Source organism: Cibotium barometz, chromosome 32 (assembly GCF_041138505.1).
Source record: "Cibotium barometz isolate CiBa-2024 chromosome 32, ASM4113850v1, whole genome shotgun sequence".
Taxonomy (NCBI): domain Eukaryota; kingdom Viridiplantae; phylum Streptophyta; class Polypodiopsida; order Cyatheales; family Cibotiaceae; genus Cibotium; species Cibotium barometz.
In genome coordinates, this window is record NC_141077.1 from 28,155,537 (window position 1) to 28,180,553 (window position 25,017).

At 44.7% G+C, this 25,017-nt stretch overlaps 1 protein-coding gene across 7 annotated transcripts in view; it reads left to right on the forward strand.

Annotated features, from left to right (window-relative positions):
- The window catches only part of LOC147620045 (uncharacterized), a 120,479-nt gene that overhangs the window by 26,256 nt on the left and 69,206 nt on the right, over nucleotides 1-25,017 (forward strand). For 3 of the 7 annotated variants that reach the window (XM_086772185.1, XM_086772189.1, XM_086772191.1), the window contains 3 exons: nucleotides 6,708-6,797; nucleotides 7,330-7,380; nucleotides 8,040-8,141. In XM_086772185.1, coding sequence (XP_086628311.1) covers nucleotides 6,708-6,797; nucleotides 7,330-7,380; nucleotides 8,040-8,141 — 243 coding nt within the window. The remainder of the gene's footprint in view (nucleotides 1-6,707; nucleotides 6,798-7,329; nucleotides 7,381-8,039; nucleotides 8,142-25,017) is intronic. The other 4 variants (XM_086772187.1, XM_086772192.1, XM_086772188.1 and 1 more) reach the window with 3 other exon arrangements.

Below are 25,017 nucleotides of genomic sequence, written 5' to 3' on the forward strand. Positions count from 1 at the left end.
CGCCAAAAACAGATGAGATTCTACCTCAATATGGTCTGTTAGCAAAAAACGCCGCTAACATGAACAAATCAAATTACAAAGACAGCAGAAATGAGACAGAAGGTTAATTGGGCAGGAATAGTCTCAAGGAACATGGTGACTCAAGTCCAAAAGATAGCTTCCTTGGGAGGACACTCTAAGATGGGTGGACATCTGAAGGCGGTTTCACAGATCAGAAGCCCAGAGCAGTCCAATGAAGAGGAAACAGCACACAACGCTCCTTGGAGGAGAGAGAGAGAGTCATCTAAAAAACAAAAGCATCAAAATCTGTCAGAAGATGCAACATCCCTCTCCAAATCCCACCCCTCTGCTGGCAAAAGGTTATTTGATCAGACACAAAATGTTGTAACACACAAAACAAAGAGGACAAAGCTGCAAGAGGAGAAAGAACAATGAAAAGGCTTAGATGGCAGACATTGGCAAGCATGTCCTAGAACAGGTCCTCTGCCTTGAAAAACAACAGAAAAGAGAGGAGCAAGCGGTGAATCAGCTCCCCACCTGTGTGAAGTTCAGCAGACCCACAGATGTATGCAAATGCAACATGAGCAGCTTCCAACAACGGGCGTAGCAACTCTTCAAGAACCCCAGAGAGGCATCCCAAGTTGTGATGCAGGCACTATAAAATGTCACAACCACAATTTTGGATAGCTTGTGTCCACAACTTGGAGGAGCAGGTACAGATGCTCAAGGGAAGAGCAGATGAAGCAGAAGCAAAGGTTGCAGAGGCAACAACTCAAAACTGTTACAAGGGGGCGCTATGGCATAGTCTCCCGTATCCACTATGATGGACACTAGTGCCTCCTTATCCACCCCAAAAACTGGTGATGGTAAGCTGAGAGGAGGGCTCTTGGGGCCGAGGATCTCTCAGTAGTGACTCTCTGTGTCGGCTGAGCCCTAGTAGGAAGAGTCCAAGGCACTTGTGATCTGGGTACTCCCTAATCCGGGATAAGGGTCCAAAGCCGTCTCATAATAGATAGTGAAATCTCCATCTGATCTCATAGTAGACTGGGCATTGGCAAATGCAGTGCTCCTCCGACTCAACCCCTGTCTGATAGAGTGTACATGTCTTGTCCTTTCTAGGTATCTGCTAAGCTCTACCGGTCCCTATCCTCAATCTGTGGGATGATACCCTAAGCTGGCCAATGGCTATGCTCATAGCATGGAACATGAAGGCATCCAGATAACTTGGTCTCTGTATGAAACCATCTGCTATGAATCTCAGGACATGATCTTTGTAATACTGCATCTTGGTCAATGGGCCGGTGTGATCCATGTGTTACGTGTGTATAACCCCAATAGGGTTTTGTGAGAGGAGCGTGCGTAGCGCCGCCTGCCGTCTGCTGCTTTTGCAGTGCCAGCCGTCGTGCCCCATTCACTGCTTCTACAACGCAAGCTGCCCTCTGCTCTTTGCTGCCTCTGCAGTGCGAGCTATTGGTCACCCTTCGCTGCCTTTGTAGTGCTGGCCTCTTACTGCTGCACTCTGCTTGCTTGCAACCTATCACTTGTCGACTCCTCCAGCACTTTCACTTTTTCAGTGCTGTTTTTCCTCTCCCAAGCTTCTATCCTTCGATTCTCTTCTTTGTACAGCCCTTTCTGAGTGTGTGTGTAAGGGTCTCTGTGATCCTGGATCTTATCCTAGATTCTCTTTCCCTTGGGTTTCGGCTGCTTTGATCTTATTCCTGCGCCTTGGTTCGTCGATCGAGTTAATAAGATTTGGCTTCTCACTGAGACAACTCATTGGTGGAAACAAAACCTGAAGAAAATTTGGCTTAGTAAATTGCTGCTCAAATGTAGATTGTTTTTATGGCGATGCTTGTTCAGTTGGAGAACTTCTTGAGAAAAGACACATAGCTGCACGGAAATGTCCTTCTTGCCCTTGCATAAAGGAAAAAATGATGCATCTTCTTTGGCCTTGTCCGCAAACTAAAAGTTTCCTTTGCCAAATTTCTCATTTTTTACAGCTGAGATTTCCAGGGTGTTCCTTCTCCAGATTTTTTTGGCTCTTTGGTAGGTGGCCCTCTACATTGGATCATGTTTAGTACTTTCTAATTTGGACCAAATATTGGGCTTTGTGGACAATTTGGCATGCAAGAAGTCAGTTGGTTTTCCATTCTAAAAGGATTGAACACTATCCTTAGTTTCGTTAATCCTTGCGTCAGTCTTTGTTTGATTCCATCCACCTGGATAACACTATCCTTAGTTTCGTCAATCCTTGCGTCAGTCTTTGTTTGATTCCATCCACCTGGATCAGATAGATGATGGCCAATTGACATTATTTTTTCAATCCTTTAGCTTCTGTGATTGATTTTTAAGAAGTTTGCCTCTTTTTTGAGGACTTTTTTTCTTTTTTTCGAAAGAGACTTCTATTAAGTATGAAAAAAACATATAACAATCACAGCTATAAGCCGGAAAAGAATAGAATCATCCCAATATGTAAGGTGATTTCAACCACTGAGGAGCATCATGATGCCATGTAAGACTTGTGGTACTAGAGGAAAAGAAGATGCCATGGCTCCACTCCCGCATAAATATCACGTGCTTTGCCTATCAGAACGAGAGGGCTCCTGAATGCGAGCCCAAGTAGCCATGAGAGTATGGATGATATCACCCCATATAGTACTAATGCACTGAGACCCAAAAATCTAGACACCCTCAATAGCCTCCGTGCATCTAGCTCTCCAAGATCTGCCATGCTGTAATACTGGCAACAATCTCCCAATTGGTGTCAATCCTCTGTCTGGGGGGTGAATAATTAGAGTGAGGAACATCCTGCAATAAACCATGCTGGGCAATACCTCTACGAATGAAAATAGTAGAATCTGTACCACTGCCCTCATAAAAAGCTGCGGACCGGACTAGGAGAGCCAAGCAACTCCCCCCCAAGTCACATGCATGGTTTAACCACTCAATTTGCCCATAAGTTGGGCTACAGAACTCCAAATCTGTTATGTAGTGCTGCATCCCCATAAACAATGTTGTACAGTCTCAGAATCTTCCGCACACCTAGGACAGGAAGGTGCTACACCGAAAACCGATCTCCACTTATTGGTGGGGAGACCACTATGTAAGAAAAACCAAAAAAAATGAGAGATTTGGCTCCTTCTGTATGAGTGCCAAAGTATGCCAATATCTGCGCTGTATCACTGGAGGAATATCATAGCTCTCCCAATGAGGCCTGAGAGAAGGGATCCTATGCATCTGTCGAGTGAGGAGAAGCCTAGCATTCTGGACGGTGAAACTGAAAAAAGGAAGGCTTTTCAAAGGATCGAAGGCATCAATCCACTCCCACTCTCCTGGATCCCACTGAAGATATCTGATAGGACTGCCACCATATAACCACAAACACCAAGAGCCATGGAGGAGAAGGGTCAATGAACCAATGCTTCCCCGAACGACCAACAATCCTCACTGGACTAAGCCTAGTATTTGGGATGATCTCCTCCATACTACATCTCCTCAATCTCCCTCCAGGCATGATAGAGTAAATGATGCAATCTGTAACCTCCTGGCCCGAGAGAGCAATGACTTGTAGAGGTATGCCTATCCTCGAAAAAACTCCCAGCCAACTCGGACGATAGTCTCCATGAAAGGTTCTAGAAAGCCACTCATGTGGAATAGCTGCATCAATCTGATCAATACGAATGTGAGAGGCCCTAAGATGCTGAATGGATGCAGCTCTCCGATCCTTCGGAAGACTCTTAAAGTTCTTCCAAGCAAGAACTGTGTATGCACATCTCTCCCATCCTGACCACTGCATATAACGAGATGCACCAAGTGGCCGACTAGCCTCATCCCTGATGAGCTCATTCCACATAATAGGTTGTCAGTCAGCCTCATCCAAAGACCTAGGAAGCCTTTGTCTCAAAAAAGATCTCATGCTTCTCCATGCTCTGACAATGGCTGCAATAAGAGGGGAAGATGGTGCCCTGATATCAGCCTCTGTGAACAAAAATTGTGTTGCACCCCAAGCAACTCTCAGTGAATCACTAACCCAAAAACCAATAGATTTGTGCCAATTAATGAGTGCCCCTGCTGCCAAACAGAACTCCTCTAGTGGTACTTGGAAGGAACATAACCATATATGTGAAGCCTCCAAGAACATGGCTGTGTCATCAGCTAACTCAGAGTCAACCAATTCCTCTTGACTACGAAGAGGCAACCTCAATCCAAAAATAATAGCAGTGGAGGGGAGAAAGATGCGCATGGCCTCTGCAACTATGATATATAATAATGGGCCTAAAGGGCAACCCTGCCGTACTAAGCGAGAAATCTGAAACCGCTCTCCTTTGTCACCACAACAAGCAAGAACTCTACTGTGGGCATCACGATACATGCATGAAACTCCCTTGATCCATATCTGAGAGAATCCCATATGGCTAAGAGTACCCTCAAGGAAGTCCCAATCCACTCTATCATAGGCCTTCTCAAAATCCAAGAGCTGAATGGCTAAGGGCTGATTGCTCGCTTTAGCCCATTCGACGGCCTCCCAAAACAAGAAAATGTTATAAAAAATGCTCCTGCCATGTAAGAATCCATTCTGAGTATCATGAATGACATCCTGCAAAATTGGCTGCAATCTGATGCTTACTGCCTTAGCAAGAATCTTATATGCAGTCCCAAGTAAGGTGATAGGTCTCCGCTGGCCAATCAATGTCTGATCCCCACTCCTAGGAATAAGTTAAATTAGCCCCTCAGTGAGAGAAGAAGGCATAGAACCCGTGTCCCACATCTCCTGCAGAGCCGATGTGATCTCAGCCCCAATCTCATCCCAAAAAGTAATGAAAAAAAACAGGGGAGAGGCCATCCTCGCCTGGACACTTACCATGAGGTAAGGCACGAAGAGCATGACTGAACTCTTGCAGAGAAAAAGGGGCATCCAAAGCGGCACACATCTCCTCGGTGATCAAATGTGGCAATGCATTCCAAACCTTCCTCTGTGCCGTGTGTGTCAAATCAGAGTGTGGCTCAGCACTAAGAAGCTGGCGATAGAAATCAGTGGCAATCTGTCTAACCATAAGAGAATCTGAGTGAATAGTGCCATGTGAATCCTGGAACTGCCTGACACTATCTCTGGCATGAGTTGGGCCGTGAGTAGCAAAGAAATGTTTGTTACATCTGCCACCCATCTGTGTCCAATAGGATTCCTGGGCATGGAAACGGTACTCCACGCACTGCTCAAGAGAGTGATGAAGTTCTTCCGTAACAATACATAAAGAATCTGCAACCCATTGAGCATGAGTATGTTTCTCGTGCCCTTTCTGTAAGGCAGCCAATCTACGTCTAATAGCCCTTTCTAAATCCAAGGCCTCTTGCCTCTTAGATAGGGCACATGTGTGATAAAAGTCACTAATATCACAGAGAGCAGAGGCCAGGCTTTGAGAGGCCTGTGAGAAATCATGAGATCTCCAAATATCAAGCATACGACGTGATAGCTCTGCATCTGAAAACAAATGAGCAGGGATGCGTACATGGGGTGCTGATCCATGGCAATTCGGGTCTCTAATACATAAAACCGCTGGGCAATGATATGATTTAGAGGTGCCTGTAGCAATAAAAGTATGCCCATCTCTGTCAAGCACCCAATCATCCACATAGAATCTAACCGTGGATAAATACATCCTACATCTCTTTTCCTGTTAGACCATGAATAAAGAAGAGTGGATGGTCTCCTTGAAATGTCATCCTCATGCCAACAATCTCTGTCATGAATGGAGAGTATAAACCTCTCCCAAGATGCTCTTTCAAGAGGATGCACCAAACCCTCATTTCCACCTCTTTTATCTGTTGGCATCTCAACCATGTTAAAATCCCCACCAATAATCCAATGGTCGGCAAGAGGCATTAGTGTAGTGAGAGATATCCAAAAGGGAATCCTCTCACCTCTATGGTTAGGAGCAGAGAGGTTGATTCTCCGTGAAACAGTTAAGCTATGACCAATGGCTGAATTGCAAAATATGCAAATAACTTTTTATAGCATCTTGTGGTCTCTTCATTACATTTTCTTTTAGTGCTGTCTATAGATGTCCCTTTAGTGCTCGTGTTTTAGGCCTGAATGTGCTCCTCACCTTCGAGTTTCAGGGTACTAGTTTGTGTACAAAATATGTGAATATATAGGGCTCACATGATGTTGTATGGGGCTTGCATACAATACCTACTTCTACCAAGAGATAGAGATGAAGAGAATTGTTTGTGTTCAAAAGGTGTGAATATATTAGGGCTAACGTGATATATGCACAAGTAAGCTACTTCTACTCTTGGCCACATGGACAACATGAGTAGGAGTGCTAATAGAAGTTGGAAGTAATATTGTGCAGAAGTGGCTACTTGGCAATTAGCTGAAATGAAAGTGAGCCAAAAGAAATTGGTCAAATGGCCAGAAATAATGGTGGGGAGAGACGCAAGCCAGCATTATTTGTTGAAGAGGGGGATTCTTGATGTGCATTTGTTTGTTGAAGAGTGGGGGACTCAGGCTGTACAGCTGCAAAGAGAGATTGAGAAGCATAGGAGCACTTCCTATGGGCTGTTTCTCCTGAGAAATAAATGAAACCACACTAGGAGTTACCAAATGTTTTGTTTCTAACCTTTATGTTACTAACTGAGTGATTTTTTCATGATTTCTGTATCTAAGATAAGCTCAGAAAGCCCTCCTTAAATGTTTGTGTTGGCAGACCATGCGTACTTATGAATCGTTACTTCATGCTCAAGGACAAGGTTTACCGATGGCAAGTGTGGCCAGTGGGACACTACAACCCAAACAGGCAATCTACCAGATTAATAATACGATACTTCTTTGAAATGTTAAAACTTCAAAAGTACCATGCTAAGCATAAAAAGTGCAGTTTCTGAAGTCCCCTTAAAAATCTTTGAAATCTTAAAACTTGTTTTTTTTTGAGTGCAAACAAGCATAAGAGAGCAGCCAGGAACTTCATTTTCTGGATGACAGGACACTGATTGGGGGAGAGGGTGTTTTGTGTGAGATGGACAGTGGGTGTTGTTTCCTTATGCTCCCAGGTTTACAACCAGATTCTACCAGAGAGCGATCAAATCTAGGTTTCATTGTTCTAGGTTTGCCAATGAGACTGTTAAACGACTCTTTACATTTGTAGCCAAGGCCTTCAAATTTCAAGTGGGTTTGCAAGGGCACGTGCAAGGTTTCTAACAAGCGATAAAATCTATAGTTTGTTGATGACACCTTTTGTCTAGGATGTAGACTAGACAACTACTTTGTACAAATCTGAATAGTTCTGAAATTTGTGATACTTTACATAAGGCTGTTTATATTTGTTGCAGGCACACTACTGCACGTTTTGCGACAAAGTGTTTGAATCTATTTCCTACCTTGTAAGTTGTATGGAATTATTAAGTGTTTGAATCTTCTTCCTACCTTGTAAGTTATATGCAAATAAATATGGCACCATAATTCTGTTTTGCATTAATTAATTACTTGGAGAGAGGGAACCTTAGACATGGGACAATAAAAGGCTTAGATGTTAGACCTTAGGGTTAATAATTTTTTTTAAAAAAAAAGGACTATGTCTGGTATCTGGAGTCTTCGCTGAAGGCTTTGAAAGGCAGTGAGCGCTGAACGAGAGAATTTTTTAAAATTTTTTTCTGCTAAGCTGGGTCTATACGCCGTAAGGTTAAAAGCTTAGCTCAATTTGATTAATTAGCACCCGTAAGGGCTCTAATTAATCAAATTTGGAGCTGGCCTGAATAGAGGGGGGTTCTTTTAAAGTGTGGTCTTGCATTTGATTCTAATCAGAATTTGGTACATATAGTCTTATGAAGTACTTTAGCATGTCACTTATTAAGTTTGAACTTCCTATACCTGATCATTAGTCCAGACTTTTCTTTAAACATATTCCAATCCAAATATAGAAGCTTGACCATAGTGTTATTTTTTCTTTAAAAATATTTTGAAGAAGTCACATCATTAAGCTCTCTAATCTCAAAATTTAAGAATATCCAATTAGTCAAAGTTCATACGTTAATATAATCAGGACATGCATATTTCAAGAAGACATTCCACATCAAAAGAACAGACTTTGGAAACAAGAAACATGATTGGATTATCAAAGTCTCGAAATGCATCAGCCTCTCAGGTAAACAGCTCTCAAAACTTTGGTTAAACTAAGCTGCTCTTTTAGAATGAGTTAGCTAAATTTTTTGTTAAACTAAGCTTCTCTTTGAAAATTAATTATCAATCTCACTGGAGACAACATAGTTTTCTCAACAACAAATAGAGAGATACTATTTTAGGGTCATTCAACTACTGTACATTTTGATGATAGGCATAAACATAAATTGAGTGATATCCATAAACAACAGTTTTATGGCATACACATAAATTGATTGACATCCATAAACAACAGTTCTATGTATCTAGATCAAAATAATGAGAGGAGATATGGTTTAATGACATAAATGATTGGATTTGTGAAATATAAATTACCAAGTTCATAGCATTTATAGAAGGTTAATCTTAATGAGCTTGTGTTCCTCTAGCTTCCTATTGCCTAGATGAGTTTTATTTCAATTTTTAGACATAAAGGTGTGCAATGAAAGCTTTGTGCTTAAATTGTCTCAAATCTGATTTGAAGTGAAATGAATGGGGCTGCTGTACTGTTGATGGAGTTGCATCTATCAGATGTGTGCAATTCTTTGTCAAGCTCTGTTTTTGACTGTGAAATGGGAAGACGGGGGTTTTTTAATTTGGGGCTTTCTATCCATCTGAATCTTTTTTGGGCTCAAACCGCTTCAGGAGCAGCCCTAGAAATACCATCAAGTGTCATATAATAAGATGCCCACCTCTGCCCCTTGGCTAGGATGGAGCTTGGAGGCTCAGGTCATAGAGACCACGATGGGGAGCTGGTGGCCTCCAGCCTAGAGGTGCTGCTCTCAGTTCGCAGCACCCCTCCCCCCTTCCTACAGATACCTACACTATGATCGATGGAGTTCGGAGTATGCCTACTCTCGCGCTCGGACAGAGTGGCGTCACATGGAGGAAAGGATCCACGCCCACTTGGTGCGCCTCCGATTGTGATTATTCCCCATCTAAACCCACGCCCAAGACTCTTCGAGGGGAGGGTAGTCCCGATAGTTCTGCCTCCCACAGAGATTGATATGCAGATAGTCTCATGGAACATTCAGGGTTTAGGGGGGTCTCAGTGCTTTTAGAGATGAGGCGTCCTCAGAGGAGAGCTTCACAGAGCTTTAGTTGGGGGACCTATCGACATTCTTTTCCTCCAGGAGCACCACCTTTCCGAGGGGCGTGAAGATTTCACGTGGCAGGAGTCACACTTTCTGGTCTCCATCCTTTGGCTCCTCAGGGATGCAGGGAGGAGTTTGTATTTCTGTCAGTGAGCAGCTTTTACTAGCAGTGATGACAGGCTCAGGAGTCATAGCACCACCTGTGGGGATAATGGGGCACCTGTAAGGAGGGATCTGAAGAAGTCCGTGGCAATGGCTCTCACATGGGGGGGGGGGTGGGGGGTCAGAGACGATAGCTCCATCCTGGCCACGCAATCTGTGAATACCATCGCTCCGCCTGTGAGGGCTTGCAATCTCAAAGAAGTCCCTAGTGACTCTATCTCCAGCTTGGGTCTAGAAGGAAGCTCTGGCATGATATCTGTACTCCACCCTCCTTTCCTCGATGGATCTGAGCTGTGCGCGGGCGGTAGCAAGCTGACTCTCAATCCATGGGCTATCGGAGGAACTCTCCTGAAGACGCTCAAGAGAAGCAAGACCCCTCTGAATGATGCTCTCCTGCTTGCAAAATCCCGCCAATATGCTCTGTGCTGCCTCCTACAACAAACTGCTGATCTCCCCAAGGCCGGCATCCAAGGTACGCGCGGCACAGCCTGAGATAAAATCCAGTCCCTCCCATATCTCCTCTATTCTGCTGCTGCAAATCTCTAGGTCCTGAATGAGGCTGCCCAGGATCCTAGTGCTCACATGCTTGTCTTGTCTCTAGGGGTCCTCCAAGGATAAAATTACTAGAGCATGATCAGAGAAGGCGGTGCCCACTAAGATACCAACCATACCTCCACGACCGCAAGCCCACTCATCCACATAGAATCTATCAAGCCGAGAGAGGTTGGGGCCGGTGCTCCTCCTATCAAAACACGAGAAGCACAGGCTCCCAGGGCTGCGCCCAAAGGCTGGCAAATGCCAAGGGTCCTGTCTCCTGAGTGCCAGGATCAACTCCTCCCAAGCGGAGTACTCTGCGCCTGAGACTGTAGCCGGGCCTCCTCTAAGTCTGTCCTCTGCTGACTCAAATCATGTTGAAGTCTCCACCTTTTAGGCCGGCTTGGTGGAGTCTTAAAATCTAGAGCAGTGACCCATGGGAGTATACACCTAGCAACGTGCCAACAGACAAAACACACAACAATCATAATAATAGCGCATCCCTACAATCCAATGCAGGCCATCATAATGGTGCCCCTGAGGAAACATGTCCTATTCTGCTGAGGGATCAAAAGGTGTTGTGGAGCTTTTCTGGAGGTGTTCTAATGACCCTACCGGATAAGACTCCAGCAGCCCGCCGGGCCACATGAAGGCACAATCTGAGGAACTGGATATCCAAGATGCAACCTAGGGTGACTCGCAAGAGATCTCGATCCATCCTCTGGCATGTCTGCTGTTGACCAATCTGCAATTGAGGGTGAGTTCCTCAAGGGAGGCTACAAAAGAGGAGCTGGAGGCCCACATCTGAAAGGGGGAGGTTGAGCGTGGTCTCAGTTTGGGAAGATGGAGTGGCTTCCATAGAGTGTTGTGTAAAAGGGGACATGCTGCACCAACTGTTGGGCAGAGCCGAACGGGGAAAAGGGACGAGAGAAAAATAGGTGGGCAGGCAAGTGGGCAAGGGGCTTAGGTAAAAGGAAGCCAAGAAGAAACTTTCTAAACACGTTCAAAACCCCATAAACTTCTGATGCGCTGAGCCTCCCTGCCTAGCACCCTAAGTGCATCACCCCCTCCCCCCCCCCCCCCCCCCCCAAAGCCTATGGCATTTTTCCCTCCTCCCCTTCTCCTGTGAGTGCACATCTTCTGCTCCCTCCGTGCCCCTCCCCGCATGCCATGTGTCAGGCGTTTTTCTGAGACGTCTTTTTGGCTAGTGTATATATGGTGTGCATGGCAGTTGTGAAGGGTTGGCTTTGAAAAGCGTCTTCAAGTGTTCAGGGTGAACAGTTTGGTGTTGAGCTTGTTGCAGGCTTGTCTGGTGAAAGGCCAGATGGAGGTGATATCAACCATTTGGCAGCTCTCCGTGTGTACGCGTCTCCAAGGATCATGGGTTGCATTTGGAATGTGTATGGAGGCATGGGCATTAAAAACTGAAGGGGCCGGTGTTGCCTTGAGAAAGAGGTTTTTGTTTTGGGTTTTGGAGGTTTTTTAATGATTGATAGGCCAAGGTAGTATTGGGCATTTGGTGTGAAAGCTAAGGGAGTGGCCATCTTAGGCAAAATAAAAAAAATAAATATTTAATATTAAATGGCCAAAAATGCAAAGTTGGCGTGGAGCGTGGAATGGCTGCCAGCGCACATGTCTGGAAGGGTGTCGAAGGTGGCGGGTCGGCGCAGCGTGCAGAAGATATAAGCAAAGGGTCGCCTTGTTTTGAAATGGGGGCTCTCTTGGGCGCAACAGTGGGGTCTCGGGCGCAGTAGCAGGTTGGGAGAAGGCGTAGCTGTATGGGAGCCGCCTAGGAGTTGCTGGCGAGGACTGAGACGCCGCCCAGGTGACAGAAGGTACACACGGGGAGCCTCCCTGGTGAAGAACCGCAGCGGAGAGAGAACAAGGCGAGTACAGAGGTGGCTACGGTGACGGGAGCTGGCGTTAAAGACTGGACGTGGAAGCCTTAGCTAGAGGGCTGGCGATGGATGACGTGGGCTGGTGTTACTGATGAGTCGCCGGCTGTGAAAGAAAGGCGGTTTTTTTTGTGTGTGGCGCAGCAGCAGCTGCAAGGGAAGTGGAAGCACAGAGGGTTTTGTGACAACTGGTGGTAGCCGTATGTGCAGCCTTGTTGGAGAGGTGCGCAGCTGGTAGGTGGCCGTCGTGCAGAGGTGGTGGGGCATGGTAAGAGAAACCTAGAGGGCAGGTGAATGGTGAAGAGCAGATAAGCTGCTGGTGAAAGGCAGGCTGGTGTGGGCCGCCTAGGAGACAGGACAGAGGACAGAGTGGGTGCCGAGTGAAGGCAGAGAGATAAAGTGTTGCTGCTTGGTGGTGGGCCGGTAGCAGGGCAGATAAGCTGCCTGGGTTTGTTGTGAAGCTGACAGAGGATCAGCACAGAGACAGAGAGAGAGAGAGAGAGAGAGAGAGAGATGATGGCGGCAATCTGACATGATTTCAAGACCTGTCCAGTCGATTGACCAATCAATTGAAGGAGGGGGATATTCTCCTTTTGGAGCCCTAGGAAGCAGTCTATGATGAGGAAGCTAGACAGTATTGCAAGGGGGTTCGATGTGGGGTTGAAGCCGTGGTGTCATTGAGTGAAGAACACCTGAGCTGTGTGTATCGCGTTGGGACTTCGCCGTATTACCCTACCATCTTCTATGGGAGAGTCAAACTCCACTTGGGAGTAGCCATGTTCAAGAAAATGAATATCAACGATTTTTCCAGGCATCACTAAGTAGGGATGCCTGGAGAAATCCTGAATCTAACCATGCGCTGGGTGGCTTCGTGGCTCCCCATGAGCTTGCAAACCAATGAAGAGGCCACGAGGGAGGAGATTGTTGATGCCAAGAGCTGGAGGTCCGCTTTGGAAAATAAGCAAGTGGCGGTGGCCTCAGCCAAGGATGATGGAGTGGCTGCCATGGAGTCCTCTTGGAGGGGTGAAGACCAGAGGGTCATTGGGAATTGCAAATAACTGAAACCTGGTAGAAAGGGGAGGGAGAGGAAGGGCACGGGAAAGGGGGGGAAGAGCTAAGAAAGAAGGGGGGAGAGGGGGGCGGGAGGGGTGGAAGGGAGAGCGGAGAAAGACAACAAAGCGGGCCAGGCGAAGAGGCGGAAAAGACAAAGAGCCCCTAAGGAGGGAGGGTGGACGGGAAATGACATGAGGAGTGGGAGGAGGGCAGAGGAGCCGGAGGCGGAAGGAGGTAGAGTTGGATAGAAGGTGGGGAGAAGGCAGAGGAGAGTGGATGTTGCGTACGTAATGCTGATCCTCGGGATTAGTGGTCTAATCGGGCAGGGTTAGGGGAGCCCTAGGGTTAGGGAAAGCAGGATGATACATGCGGCTAACATAAAGCTAATCCTCATGGGACTAGTGGACTAATCCGGAAGGGGTAGGGGAGCCCTAGGATTAGGCCATTAATCTTAAGGATTAGTATTAGGTACATAACAGTGGAGCAACGAGGAAAGGGCTGGCTGAGTCGGGGGGCTAGGCACAACAGAGGATGCAGAGGCAAGGCACAAAAGAGAAGGCCGGTAGGCCACTGGAAGAGGAAGCGCAGGGGGGTGGGCTGCACCGAACGGGAGGAGAAAGGCAGGGGCAGTGGGTAGAAGGAGCTGGCAACGCAGGGGGCACTCAACTGGGGGCTAGGTGCGAAAGAGAAGGGTGGTGGGCCACCAGAAGAGGAGGCGCAGGGGGGTGGGGTGCGCGCTGTCGTGACGTGGGCCGTGTCGCTGGGAAAGTGCGAGACTTCTAGCTGTGAGAGTAGCTTCTAATTCCCAGCAAGGAAACACACACACATAACTCTTCAAGGAGCATAAGACATCTCCATTTTTGATGACATATACATGTGCCAATTCACCTCAATACATCCCCAAATTCAGCCTGATGATTGCACATAAATTGTGTATCAAGAGCATGTCCAGATCCAAACATAGATTTCCTGACTTCTTTTTCCAAATGCCTCAAACCAATCACATGTAGGCATAACACATTCTACAAATGATTTCCATATACATGTGACCATTCACATCACATATACCATATAATGCCAATTCCATCATTTTAAAATGTCTCTTGATCACGTGAAAACCTGCTTTCAGATACCAACAACTCACAAGGCAAAAGATGGCACATGGCGCATGTACAACATAATCATCTGTCTTTTTTAAAAAAAATTCACCATGTCTAACAGTCCAAAATCAGGTGTCTTTCTTTTCCATGGTTCTTCAAACCATATACACTTTCAAAGCCTTCTTATTTTTTTTAAAAAAAACTTCTATATGATTTTTCAAATCGTAAGTAGCATTAAACAAAAATTCCACTTATCTGAGTAAAGAAAAAAGCGAATTTTCCCATGCACTGCCGTTTGCGCCAGGATCAGAACACGTCGTATAATGTGTGATTTTTTTATTTTTTTTTTGTAGATCATCACCTTTGATAGCGCATCATTCACCCTTTAATTCTAACCCCAAGAAGCTCTATACAGTAGGCGCCGTTTTGATTTTAAAATTACTGGTTAGAAGACGCTCTGGTTCTCATTTTCTGCACACACACCATTGATATGCGCCATCTTTCTGGTTTTTCTCTCCTTCCCGTAAGGAATTCGGGCGCGCTTCCCTTTTGCAGTTGATATTTCGTATTTCCAAAATTCCAAAAACACTTGCGCCACCTTTTTTTTGCATTAAATTCGGATATCTCCTTTTTTGTTATTGCCACGCAAGCTGCCGCCTTCATATACCTTCTATACATGTGATATATCTACTCCTCGTATGCATATGCATGGACCAAGGTAGCATCAAACATCATGTACATATCATAAATCTACTAAAGCATGCATCATGCTTGCACTCCCATAAGAGGTAATCACTGTCTCGACCCATCGATACCATAGAGAAGCTACTACACATCATGCACATGGGTAGCCATTTACATCATTTACATAACCCTTTTGACGAGCCACCCATACCATCATGCACATAGCCACGCAGACCATGTACATAATTGAGTGTTTCCTACTTACCCATGAGGTCTGAGTAACAGCAGAACCACCACCACCACCTCCCTACTCACAAGAGCCATCTTGAAATAGCTCTCACTAGCATAGTTGCCACTAGGTTCACCATCCATGGGCATGAAGATATTATTGAAGGGATCATTCTGCCTATGAGGATACACAAAGACTTTGAATGTGTGCAGCATCTTATTGAAGTTCTCCTTGTTTTGCTCATTCCGAGTAAGAGCTGAAATCATGGCATTCCAAGACACGATATCTCAAAAGGGCATTCTTCAAAACCAAACCTTATATCATACATGCTCTCACATTTCCATACATGTCGAGAAGGGTGTTCCCTACTACAAGGTCTACCATAAGCATAAAGCTCCATAATTCACACCACACTCATCTACAGAAGCTTCGAGACCTGACTTAGCCTCAGCTCGTCTTATTGAACCTCATTTACAGTATGAACATATGTACTTAGGCATCATATAATGACTCAAGTCATGGCACTTAATTCTCATGCATCTGGATTTGCATTTAATGGCCTCATATGCATGGTTTCACACCATAGACGTGCCACGGCACGACATCCACCCCCTCTAAACCTGCACATCCTCTGGTATGTGCCAAATCATCATCAAGATCCACATATAACTGGATGTCATCTTCATCTTCTACATTACCAGGAAGATCATCCTCTTCCTCTTCAACCATATCCATACTATCACTGTCAAGCCTCTCATCGTGAGTCTCCTGTGAATCAAAAGGATCACTGTCATGCCTTCTTTTAAACATCTTGATTCTTTTACCTGCCACAAGATTCTTTATCTCTGTTCCATCAAGCTCACACAGGGTATACGTGGCATTTCCATGCACATGCTTGACAATGTAAGGGCCAAACTATCTTTTTGCAAATTTTCTTTGAACAGTGAACTGGTTGTCAAGGCTACTATCATACATTAGGATCCAATCACCTTCTTCAATAGGTTTTGGCCGGAGTCTGTCTTCTATCAAATCTTTCTTTATTTTTCAACCTTGCATCTTTCAAACGAGCTTTAGCAAGCTCTACATCTTCAGGCCTCCTCTCCAGCTGCCTTATTCGCAATGTAAGGAGGTCTTCCCTGTTCAATCCTTCCACCCAGGGCAATACATTCCAAGTTGGAACTACTTCTTCAATTGGCATTACTGGCTTCTGACCATACATTAATTCTGCAGGCATGTATCCTGTCACTGAGCTATGAGTTGTACGGTCAGCCCACAAAGCATATGGTAGCAGCCTTGGCCATTCTCGCATTCTTTCTCTGCATGCCTTAGCCAAAGCTTTAATGATTGGAGGATGTCCTCGCTCACTTTTACCATTGCCCTCAGGATTGTAAGCACATGTTAGGGACAGTTTGATGCCAATTCTAGAGAAGAATTCCCTTGCTTCTTCAACATCTAGCTCACCCCTATCAGCTGTTATTTTCCCAACACAACCATACCGGCAAATCACATCTTCCAAGAGAAATTTGCATACTGTTTCCGTACTCTTTGTTCTAAGAGCACGCCCCTCTACCTGATTTGTCAAATCTTCTCTTGCAAGTGCTATGTACCGCATCTGCCAAATTCCCAAAGGCATTGTAACTAGATCCACTACCCATTTGTAGTGCATGGCAGGTGGGTAGGTTGGTTGCAAGCCATCACGATGTCGCACATTTGAGTACATTTGACATACCATGCATGTTTCCACATATTGGGAAATATCCTTGTACATTCCTTTCCACCAATATCTTTCCTTTATTTTGGTAAAGGTGGCCCACACACTTCGATGTCCAGCCCAGAGACTCTCATGGAATTCTTTCATGAGCTTCCCTTGAGTCTCTTTATCACATATGACTCTCTGTGGCATAGCATTCCTCTGCTTAGGATGCTTCCAGAGGTACCCATCCTTTAGAAAATAACCATATGCTTTTCTGCGGATCCTCTTAAATTCTGAGTCAGACCAATTTTCCTGTCTTGTCAGAGTAATCATATATTGACCAATAATCAACCAATCTCCTTCATACATTTCCTCAGTAAAAGACTCAAGTGCATTTGATAGGCAAGTATGGTCCCCCTTTGCATATGCAGTAGTGTAGAACTTTGTACCTACATCATCAATGTCACTAATCATCTCTTCTTCATCTTCATACCTGGCTCTTGATAGCATATCTGCAACTGGGTTATCTTTTCCTGCAATATGCTCAAACTCAGGATTTAGTGACTTGATATAGGCAATCCACCTAAGCATAGCGATATCTGGAGTGGTACAGCTTGCTATCATCCCAAGGAGTGGCAAGCAATCAGTTTCCACAAGTACAGATGCCCCAATAAGATATTCTTTTTCACATTTTAAAGCAGTGACTATTCCCCATAACTCTCTCTTGATCTGCGGATATTTTCGTTGACGAATGCTTAATACCTTTGCTCCAAATCTGATTACATACCTGTGATCATTCTCATCATCTTGCCCTACTGCCCATCCTATCCCAGTAGGACTAGTATCAACTGTAACAATCACAGGCCTGCCACACTCATAATCTGCCTTCCTTAGAGTAGGTGATGATTGGAGCAAACATTTCAGCTTCCGCATAGCTTTAATATGTACTGCACTCCACAAAATTTTTTGATTTTTCCTCAAAAGTTGATAAAGAGGATCTGCTACATGTGCATAATGTGGGATCCAAATAACATAAAAGACACATGCACCAAGAAATCTCCTCAGCTCTGTAACATTAATGCATATCTCTTTCATTCTTTGTATTGCATCTATCTTGGCTGGACAAGGACGGCGTCCATTAGTACTACAAAGATGCCCCACTATTAGCACTTCACCAACCCCAAATACTGATTTCGATCCAGACAAAGTAAGATTCACCTCTTCAAGCCTGGATAGAATCATGTCACAATCTTTTATATGATTTGCCACAAACTTGCGGCACCCTTTTGAATCCAAATCCTCATCTTTATTTTTCTCATCACAGCCCTTTATTGGCACATCATCCAGAAAAGGCATAGTTATTTGTGGTATGAAGTCTCGCAAGACTTTATTCATTCCATTTATCATATGCGCCACTGAGTTGGTGGCTCCCTGTGGTAAGGTACACATTCTTACCAATCCCAAAGGAGTTTTCATTGTGGTCAAGTCCCTGCTTTGTATATCCAGCTGGAACTGATCATATCCCGAATACAGATCACCCATAGAGTATATAGCTTTCCCTGCAAATGCTTCTGCAAACTCGTCCACAATCGGACCTGCTCCCACATTCCTGATTGTGACCTTGTTTACAGCTTGCATGTCTTGAATGAAGCGCAATGTTCCATTTTTCTTTGGCACGGTAAACCATCTGTTGGAGTATGGAGCGCATGATGGCTCCAAAATTCCTATCCTGATCTTTTCTTTTAATAATTCCATCAGCTTTGGCAAGAGAGCCTTTGGTACTAGAATTGGCCGCAGGTTCCAGGGCACATGTGGAACAGTGAAGATCACCATTGGTACTATTATGCTTGGATCAACACAGCCTATCTCATGCGGCTGAAAAGCAAAGGCCTTCCCATGTTTTACAAGCATCTCCTCAAAGCATTCCCTTTTAACTGGCAACAGAAAATCCTTTTCACCAATCTTCAGCCCTTTTAGGGTTTCCTGTGTAAACTTATGCCCAATTTTCTTCGGATCTCTGAGATTCGGTTGCATAGAGGCTTCATCTAATTTCTCCTTGCTTCCTGGTGGTAAGGGCAAGGCAACTGGTTTCACCTTCTTTGCAACCGTTTTATACTTTGTATCAACATGAGCATCCATCTCACAATTCATGTTTTTACATTCCATCCCCTCAAATTCCTGGATTATATCATACATCCCCACAGATGACACCTCTATCATCTCATTTCCACCCTGTAAGCATGCTCTTCCCATAGCAAAAAGCACATCCATAGTATCCACAAATGACACCTCATCAAGTACCCCTGAAATAAACTCATTCTTCTCCAAAAAACCACATTGCTCAAAACTTTTTTGTTCATTTTGTACATGTCGACGCATACCACGCTTCAAATCCTTGCTTTTTACAAAGACCAGTGACCCATAGCTAGAAAATCCCTGAAAATTTGCTGAAAAGTTATTTACATTGATTGAGTCCTGCGAGAACCCATTTTCCCTTGTACCATTGGAATCCCGCTTTACAATGGCACCTGGCCAAAATCCCTCATCTCTCTGTAGTTCATGAATTCTCTGTTTATCTTTGGGAGTGACTGTGCTCGAAGAGACTCATGGTTCCTTTCATGGTTAATGCAAACTGTCAAGAACTGAACAACTTTCTTACCATCTTTACTCCTTATTCTTGCATATGCCGAGCCATCATCCAAAACCTTTGTTTCCATCCTCACAGCTGTAATGTAAGGTTGCCCAAGGATAAGGGGATACGATGACATCTCCTGAACAAAGAAGTTCTGATCATCTTTCACATCCCCTATAGTTACCCTTACATTTGGACAGGCTGCATAGAGCTCTCCAGATGAGTTATTAGCTGCTTTAATCATCCACCCATGATCTACATCCATTGGCCACTTACATTTGTTGTAGAGATTTTTAGCCATAAGATTTATCTCAGACCCATGGTCGATTAGAGCGACATACGGCTCTTCCAAGTCACCTATCTTGACGAGGGTTTCAGTGGTTGCTCTTGCCCAATGGCTCCTGGAATAATGACTCTTTGTAAGAACTTCTTTTTCATCATCTTCATCCACAAAGCGCACTTGTCGTGCCCCTTCAACAGAGTGATTACATTCCACCACATTTTCTCTCTCTTCCTTTTACTGTACCTGTACTCCATGAGTCTTGGAAGTGCTTGCCTCCCCTTGTGATGGAATAGATTCAATTATGGACTGCCTTTTCCTTCATATAATATCAATTATCTCATCATGGAATTCTTTCTTTGCAATCCCCAAGACTTCTCCTAGTGTAAATTCCACCCTGCTGTTTAGAATCCTCTCTTCAAGCACCTTTTTGAGATCTGTTGCGGCTTCAATATCAGATTGAAGTTTGTAGAGTGGACTTTTCCCTTTACCCTTCTCCTTCTCATGCTTCATTTTTGCTGGCACTTCTTCCATTGATACTTCCTGTGGAGGTCTGCTATGCGTTGGAGGCATATGTGATGGCCTAGGATCCTTCTTTTCACTTCCACGGGTAACTCTTTTTGATGACCCTCCTTCCTCATTTTCCCTTTTACGCTTCTCCTCTACCTGTGCCTCATTATTCTGGCATTTAGCAATGTAGGCATGAACAGATAAAGAATCCACAGGCTCCTCCTAGCCAGTCTCAAGACGTATACAGTCACTTGCCTCATGCAAAGCTTGCTTAGACACCTTCTTTGACGCAATTAATTCCATTGTTGATGGCCAAAAATCTTCATTCTCATAATCTTCATCATTCTCAGATCCCTGCTTTGATTGACCAGCCTTTAACCCATAGGTTGCTGCCTCAACCATAGAGATAGCATGGCTAGCAGCCATATCCTCAACCAGCTTTTTCATCCCTCCTTTCCCAAAGTTTGTGCTTAATGGAAGACCAGTCTCTGTAAGGTGGATTTTCCCATCTTTGAAAAACACAAGTTGATTTCTGAGGGCTTCTTTATAGCTAGCATAGTCTTTCTTTGCATGTTCTGGGTCATCACACCATATACATCTGAATGTAAACCCTTCTTTGCTTTGAGGCCTTTGCATAGAAGCCTGCCCTAATGGTAGCCCTTTTTCTTCAATCCTGGACATCTTCAGTTTTAGGTCTCGCATACCCTTAATAAGCTCATCCATCGGCCCTTCTACCTTTGGGATTGCAGCAACTGGTTTTGGTAGATTCTCAGGGATAACAGCAGTTATAGGGGTTGCCGAGCTCATCACCATTTTATCCCTCCTTCGTTGCCGCTTTGCTAGCATGGTGACCGCATTCTCGACATCATTCCAATCATTCTTTAGCCCCTGCTCTGTATCCTTATCCTCAAGGAGAATTTCCAGTTTTTCTTGGAGATCTTTCCCAGCTGCTTGTAAGAAGAGCTCTGTTTTTTTCCTGTCCAAGGTTGTGCGCTCAATCCTTGACAGCTGGGCATAGCGCTTCTCAAACTCTCTTAGCAACTCTGTGGTGGCAGAAATTCCCATTTTGGGTTTTGTGACCCATTCCAAGAAAGTTCGTTTAGTCACCCGCTCAGAATCCTCCATGAAACAGTCATCCTTCAAAGCAAGCTTGAACTCCTCCCAATTCCTGCCACCATGTGCTGCCTGTAATCCTCTTATGCGCTCTCTTATTTCAGGAACACATACCAGCTCAAAGCTTCGAACCATATCCTCCTCAGTCACCCTGTTTAGCTCCATTTCCTTTGTGTAATTGCGCAGGTACTTTGTGATGTCCTTACCATCAAATTGATCCACCTTTTTCACAATTGATTGCAGTGCTTTGGTCGTGGAAATTTGTCCCCTCTCAGCAGCTTGCTGCTGTTGTATATACATAGTAAACATCTGAAACATTTGCATAACTCCGGGGTCAAAATGAACCCCCTGACCCTCAGGATTCTCAGCCATAGCTTCCCTGTGTATTTCACCACACTCTCACCCCAGCAGCTTCACGTCGGGTTCACCAAAGAGCTGTCGTGACGTGGGCCGTGTCACTGGGAAAGTGCAAGACTTCTAGCTGTGAGAGTAGCTTCTAATTCCCAGCAAGGAAACACACACACATAACTCTTCAAGGAGCATAAGACATCTCCATTTTTGATGACATATACATGTGCCAATTCACCTCAATACATCCCCAAATTTAGCCTAATGATTGCACATAAATTGTGTATCAAGAGCATGTCCAGATCCAAGCATAGATTTCCTGACTTCTTTTTCCAAATGCCTCAAACCAATCACATGTAGGCATAACACATTCTACAAATGATTTCCATATACATGTGACCATTCACATCACATATACCATATAATGCCAATTCCATCATTTTAAAATGTCTCTTGATCACCTGAAAACCTGCTTTCAGATACCAACAACTCACAAGGCAAAAGATGGCACATGGCGCATGTACAACATAATCATCTGTCTTTTTTAAAAAAAATTCACCATGTCTAACAGTCCAAAATCAGGTGTCTTTCTTTTCCATGGTTCTTCAAACCATATACACTTTCAAAGCCTTCTTGATTTTTTTTAAAAAAACTTCTATATGATTTTTCAAATCGTAAGTAGCATTAAACAAAAATTCCACTTATCTGAGTAAAGAAAAAAGCGAATTTTCCCATGCACTGCTGTTTGCGCCAGGATCAGAACACGTCGTATAATGTGTGTTTTTTTTTTTTTTTTTGTAGATCATCACCTTTGATAGCGCATCATTCACCCTTTAATTCTAACCCCAAGAAGCTCTATACAGTAGGCGCCGTTTTGATTTTAAAATTACTGGTTAGAAGACGCTCTGGTTCTCATTTTCTGCACACACACCATTGATATGCGCCATCTTTCTGGTTTTTCTCTCCTTCCCGCAAGGAATTCGGGCGCGCTTCCCTTTTGCAGCTGATATTTCGTATTTCCAAAATTCCAAAAACACTTGCGCCATCTTTTTTTTGCATTAAATTCGGATATCTCCTTTTTTGTTATTGCCACGCAAGCTGCCGCCTTCATATACCTTCTATACATGTGATATATCTACTCCTCGTATGCATATGCATGGACCAAGGTAGCATCAAACATCATGTACATATCATAAATCTACTAAAGCATGCATCATGCTTGCACTCCCATAAGAGGTAATCACTGTCTCGACCCATCGATACCATAGAGAAGCTACTACACATCATGCACATGGGTAGCCATTTACATCATTTACATAACCCTTTTGACGAGCCACCCATACCATCATGCACATAGCCACGCAGACCATGTACATAATTGAGTGTTTCCTACTTACCCATGAGGTCTGAGTAACAGCAGAACCACCACCACCACCACCTCCCTACTCACAAGAGCCATCTTGAAATAGCTCTCACTAGCATAGTTGCCACTAGGTTCACCATCCATGGGCATGAAGATATTATTGAAGGGATCATTCTGCCTATGAGGATACACAAAGACTTTGAATGTGTGCAGCATCTTATTGAAGTTCTCCTTGTTTTGCTCATTCCAAGTAAGAACTAAAATCATGGCATTCCAAGACACGATATCTCAAAAGGGCATTCTTCAAAACCAAACCTTATATCATACATGCTCTCACATTTCCATACATGTCGAGAAGGCTTTTCTCTACTACAAGGTCTACCATAAGCATAAAGCTCCATAATTCACACCACACTCATGTACAGAAGCTTCGAGACCTGACTCAGCCTCAGCTCGTCTTATTGAACCTCAATGAACATATGTACTTAGGCATCATATAATGACTCAAGTCATGGCACTTAATCCCATGCATCTGGATTTGCATTTAATGGCCTCATATGCATGGTTTCACACCATAGACGTGCCACGGCACGACAGCGCGAATGGGAGGAGAGAGGCGGTGGGCACTCAGGTGGGGGCTAGGCGCAGGTCGGGTGGGAGCTCCAACTCGAGGTGCAGGTCAGGCAAAAGCTAGGCGCAGGTCTCTCAGAAAAAAGTAACAAAACCTTTGTAGCTCTTAGCCTTGAGCTGAGATAGGAGCCAGGCTGCCATTTGAGTTGACTTCCTTTGAGGTGACTGTTGCAAGCTCGTCATGAAGTTCCTTCAGTTCAGGACAACACAATCACACACAACATTTTTTGTAGTAATGAACAAAAGCTGAATGTATACGAGAGCTGGGAATCACTCTCAGCGAGAAGGAGAGAATTGTGATTAGATAAGCTAAGAATCACTGTAAGCTGAAAACTGAATGCACAACTTTGACCCAGCCTTTATATACATGTACATAGGGAGGCTAAGGCTGAGGAGGTGGCTGCCCTTCTGAGGAGATGGTTGACTCTCTGTGGAGGTGGCCACCCTTGACCGGTGAATGCCACATCAGCATGTGCTAATCAACATGATGTCAGCATGACGTCATCATGTGCCACATCAGCATGACACCCGTCACAACCACTGTACGGTCAATTATACTATCTGGTTGGGCGCTCTGTAGATGGAATTCCCCGCCATCACGCTCCATATCTAAGCTCAAGCGAATGACAAATTCTTGTGGAGGTCTTTGAGAGGATACTTAGTTTTTCCCCAAGAAATTGTCCTTCATTAGTCGAAAGAAAACATTTGCGTAATGCAGACTACAACTCTCCAAAGACGCTGAACAAGTACAAAGAATCCTCATGTGAGGTCTATGAAAACCCAAAAACATAAGGATGAGCTCCCACTTGAGCTGGCTGTTCTCAAGGAGAGGCTACAATGGTAGAGATCTCACCCCCTCCACCCGCCCCCCCCCCCCCCCCCCCTCCGACCCCACAACACAAAGGAAGAGACGTGGACTCCAGATGCGCAAGAAGGCTGTGCGATGCTATCGCTGCTGCATCTGATCCGAGTCACCTACGAGGCACTCCCATCTCCCCTGAAGGGTCTGTATGATGTCCGTCCAAATGAAAAAAATTCTCTCCCCAGGAGGCGAGGTGATGGTTCGATCTATGGCCTCGTTGCATTTAGCCTGCAAGGTGTGCCAAGCGGCCATACTGCTGATAAGCTCTCGTGGGGTGGGTGGGTCAAAATGGAGGAAGCAATAAGAGCAGAGATTTGAAAGTTTTCCTTTTTTTCAGAAAGGAGACTTCTATTAAGTATGAAAAATTTTACAAAATGGAGATTTCACACCAAGCAAGGTGGAGATCTCAACCAATCAAGAGCCTTGTGCTGCCAATAGGGTCCCGAATGAGAGGATGTGAAAAAGATACCAATGTCCCACTCTCTCATAAACTGGGCACGCTTCCTCTCCGCAGCCCTCGAAGATCCCTGGATTCTGGCCCAGGTAGCCATAATGGTGTGAATAATATCACTCCAAATCCTGCAAAGACACTGAGAAACAAGAACGGGAGTACCCTCAATGGCCTCAGTGCATCTAGCCTTCGAGATATTCCAGGCTGAGATGGTAGCAATAATCTCCCA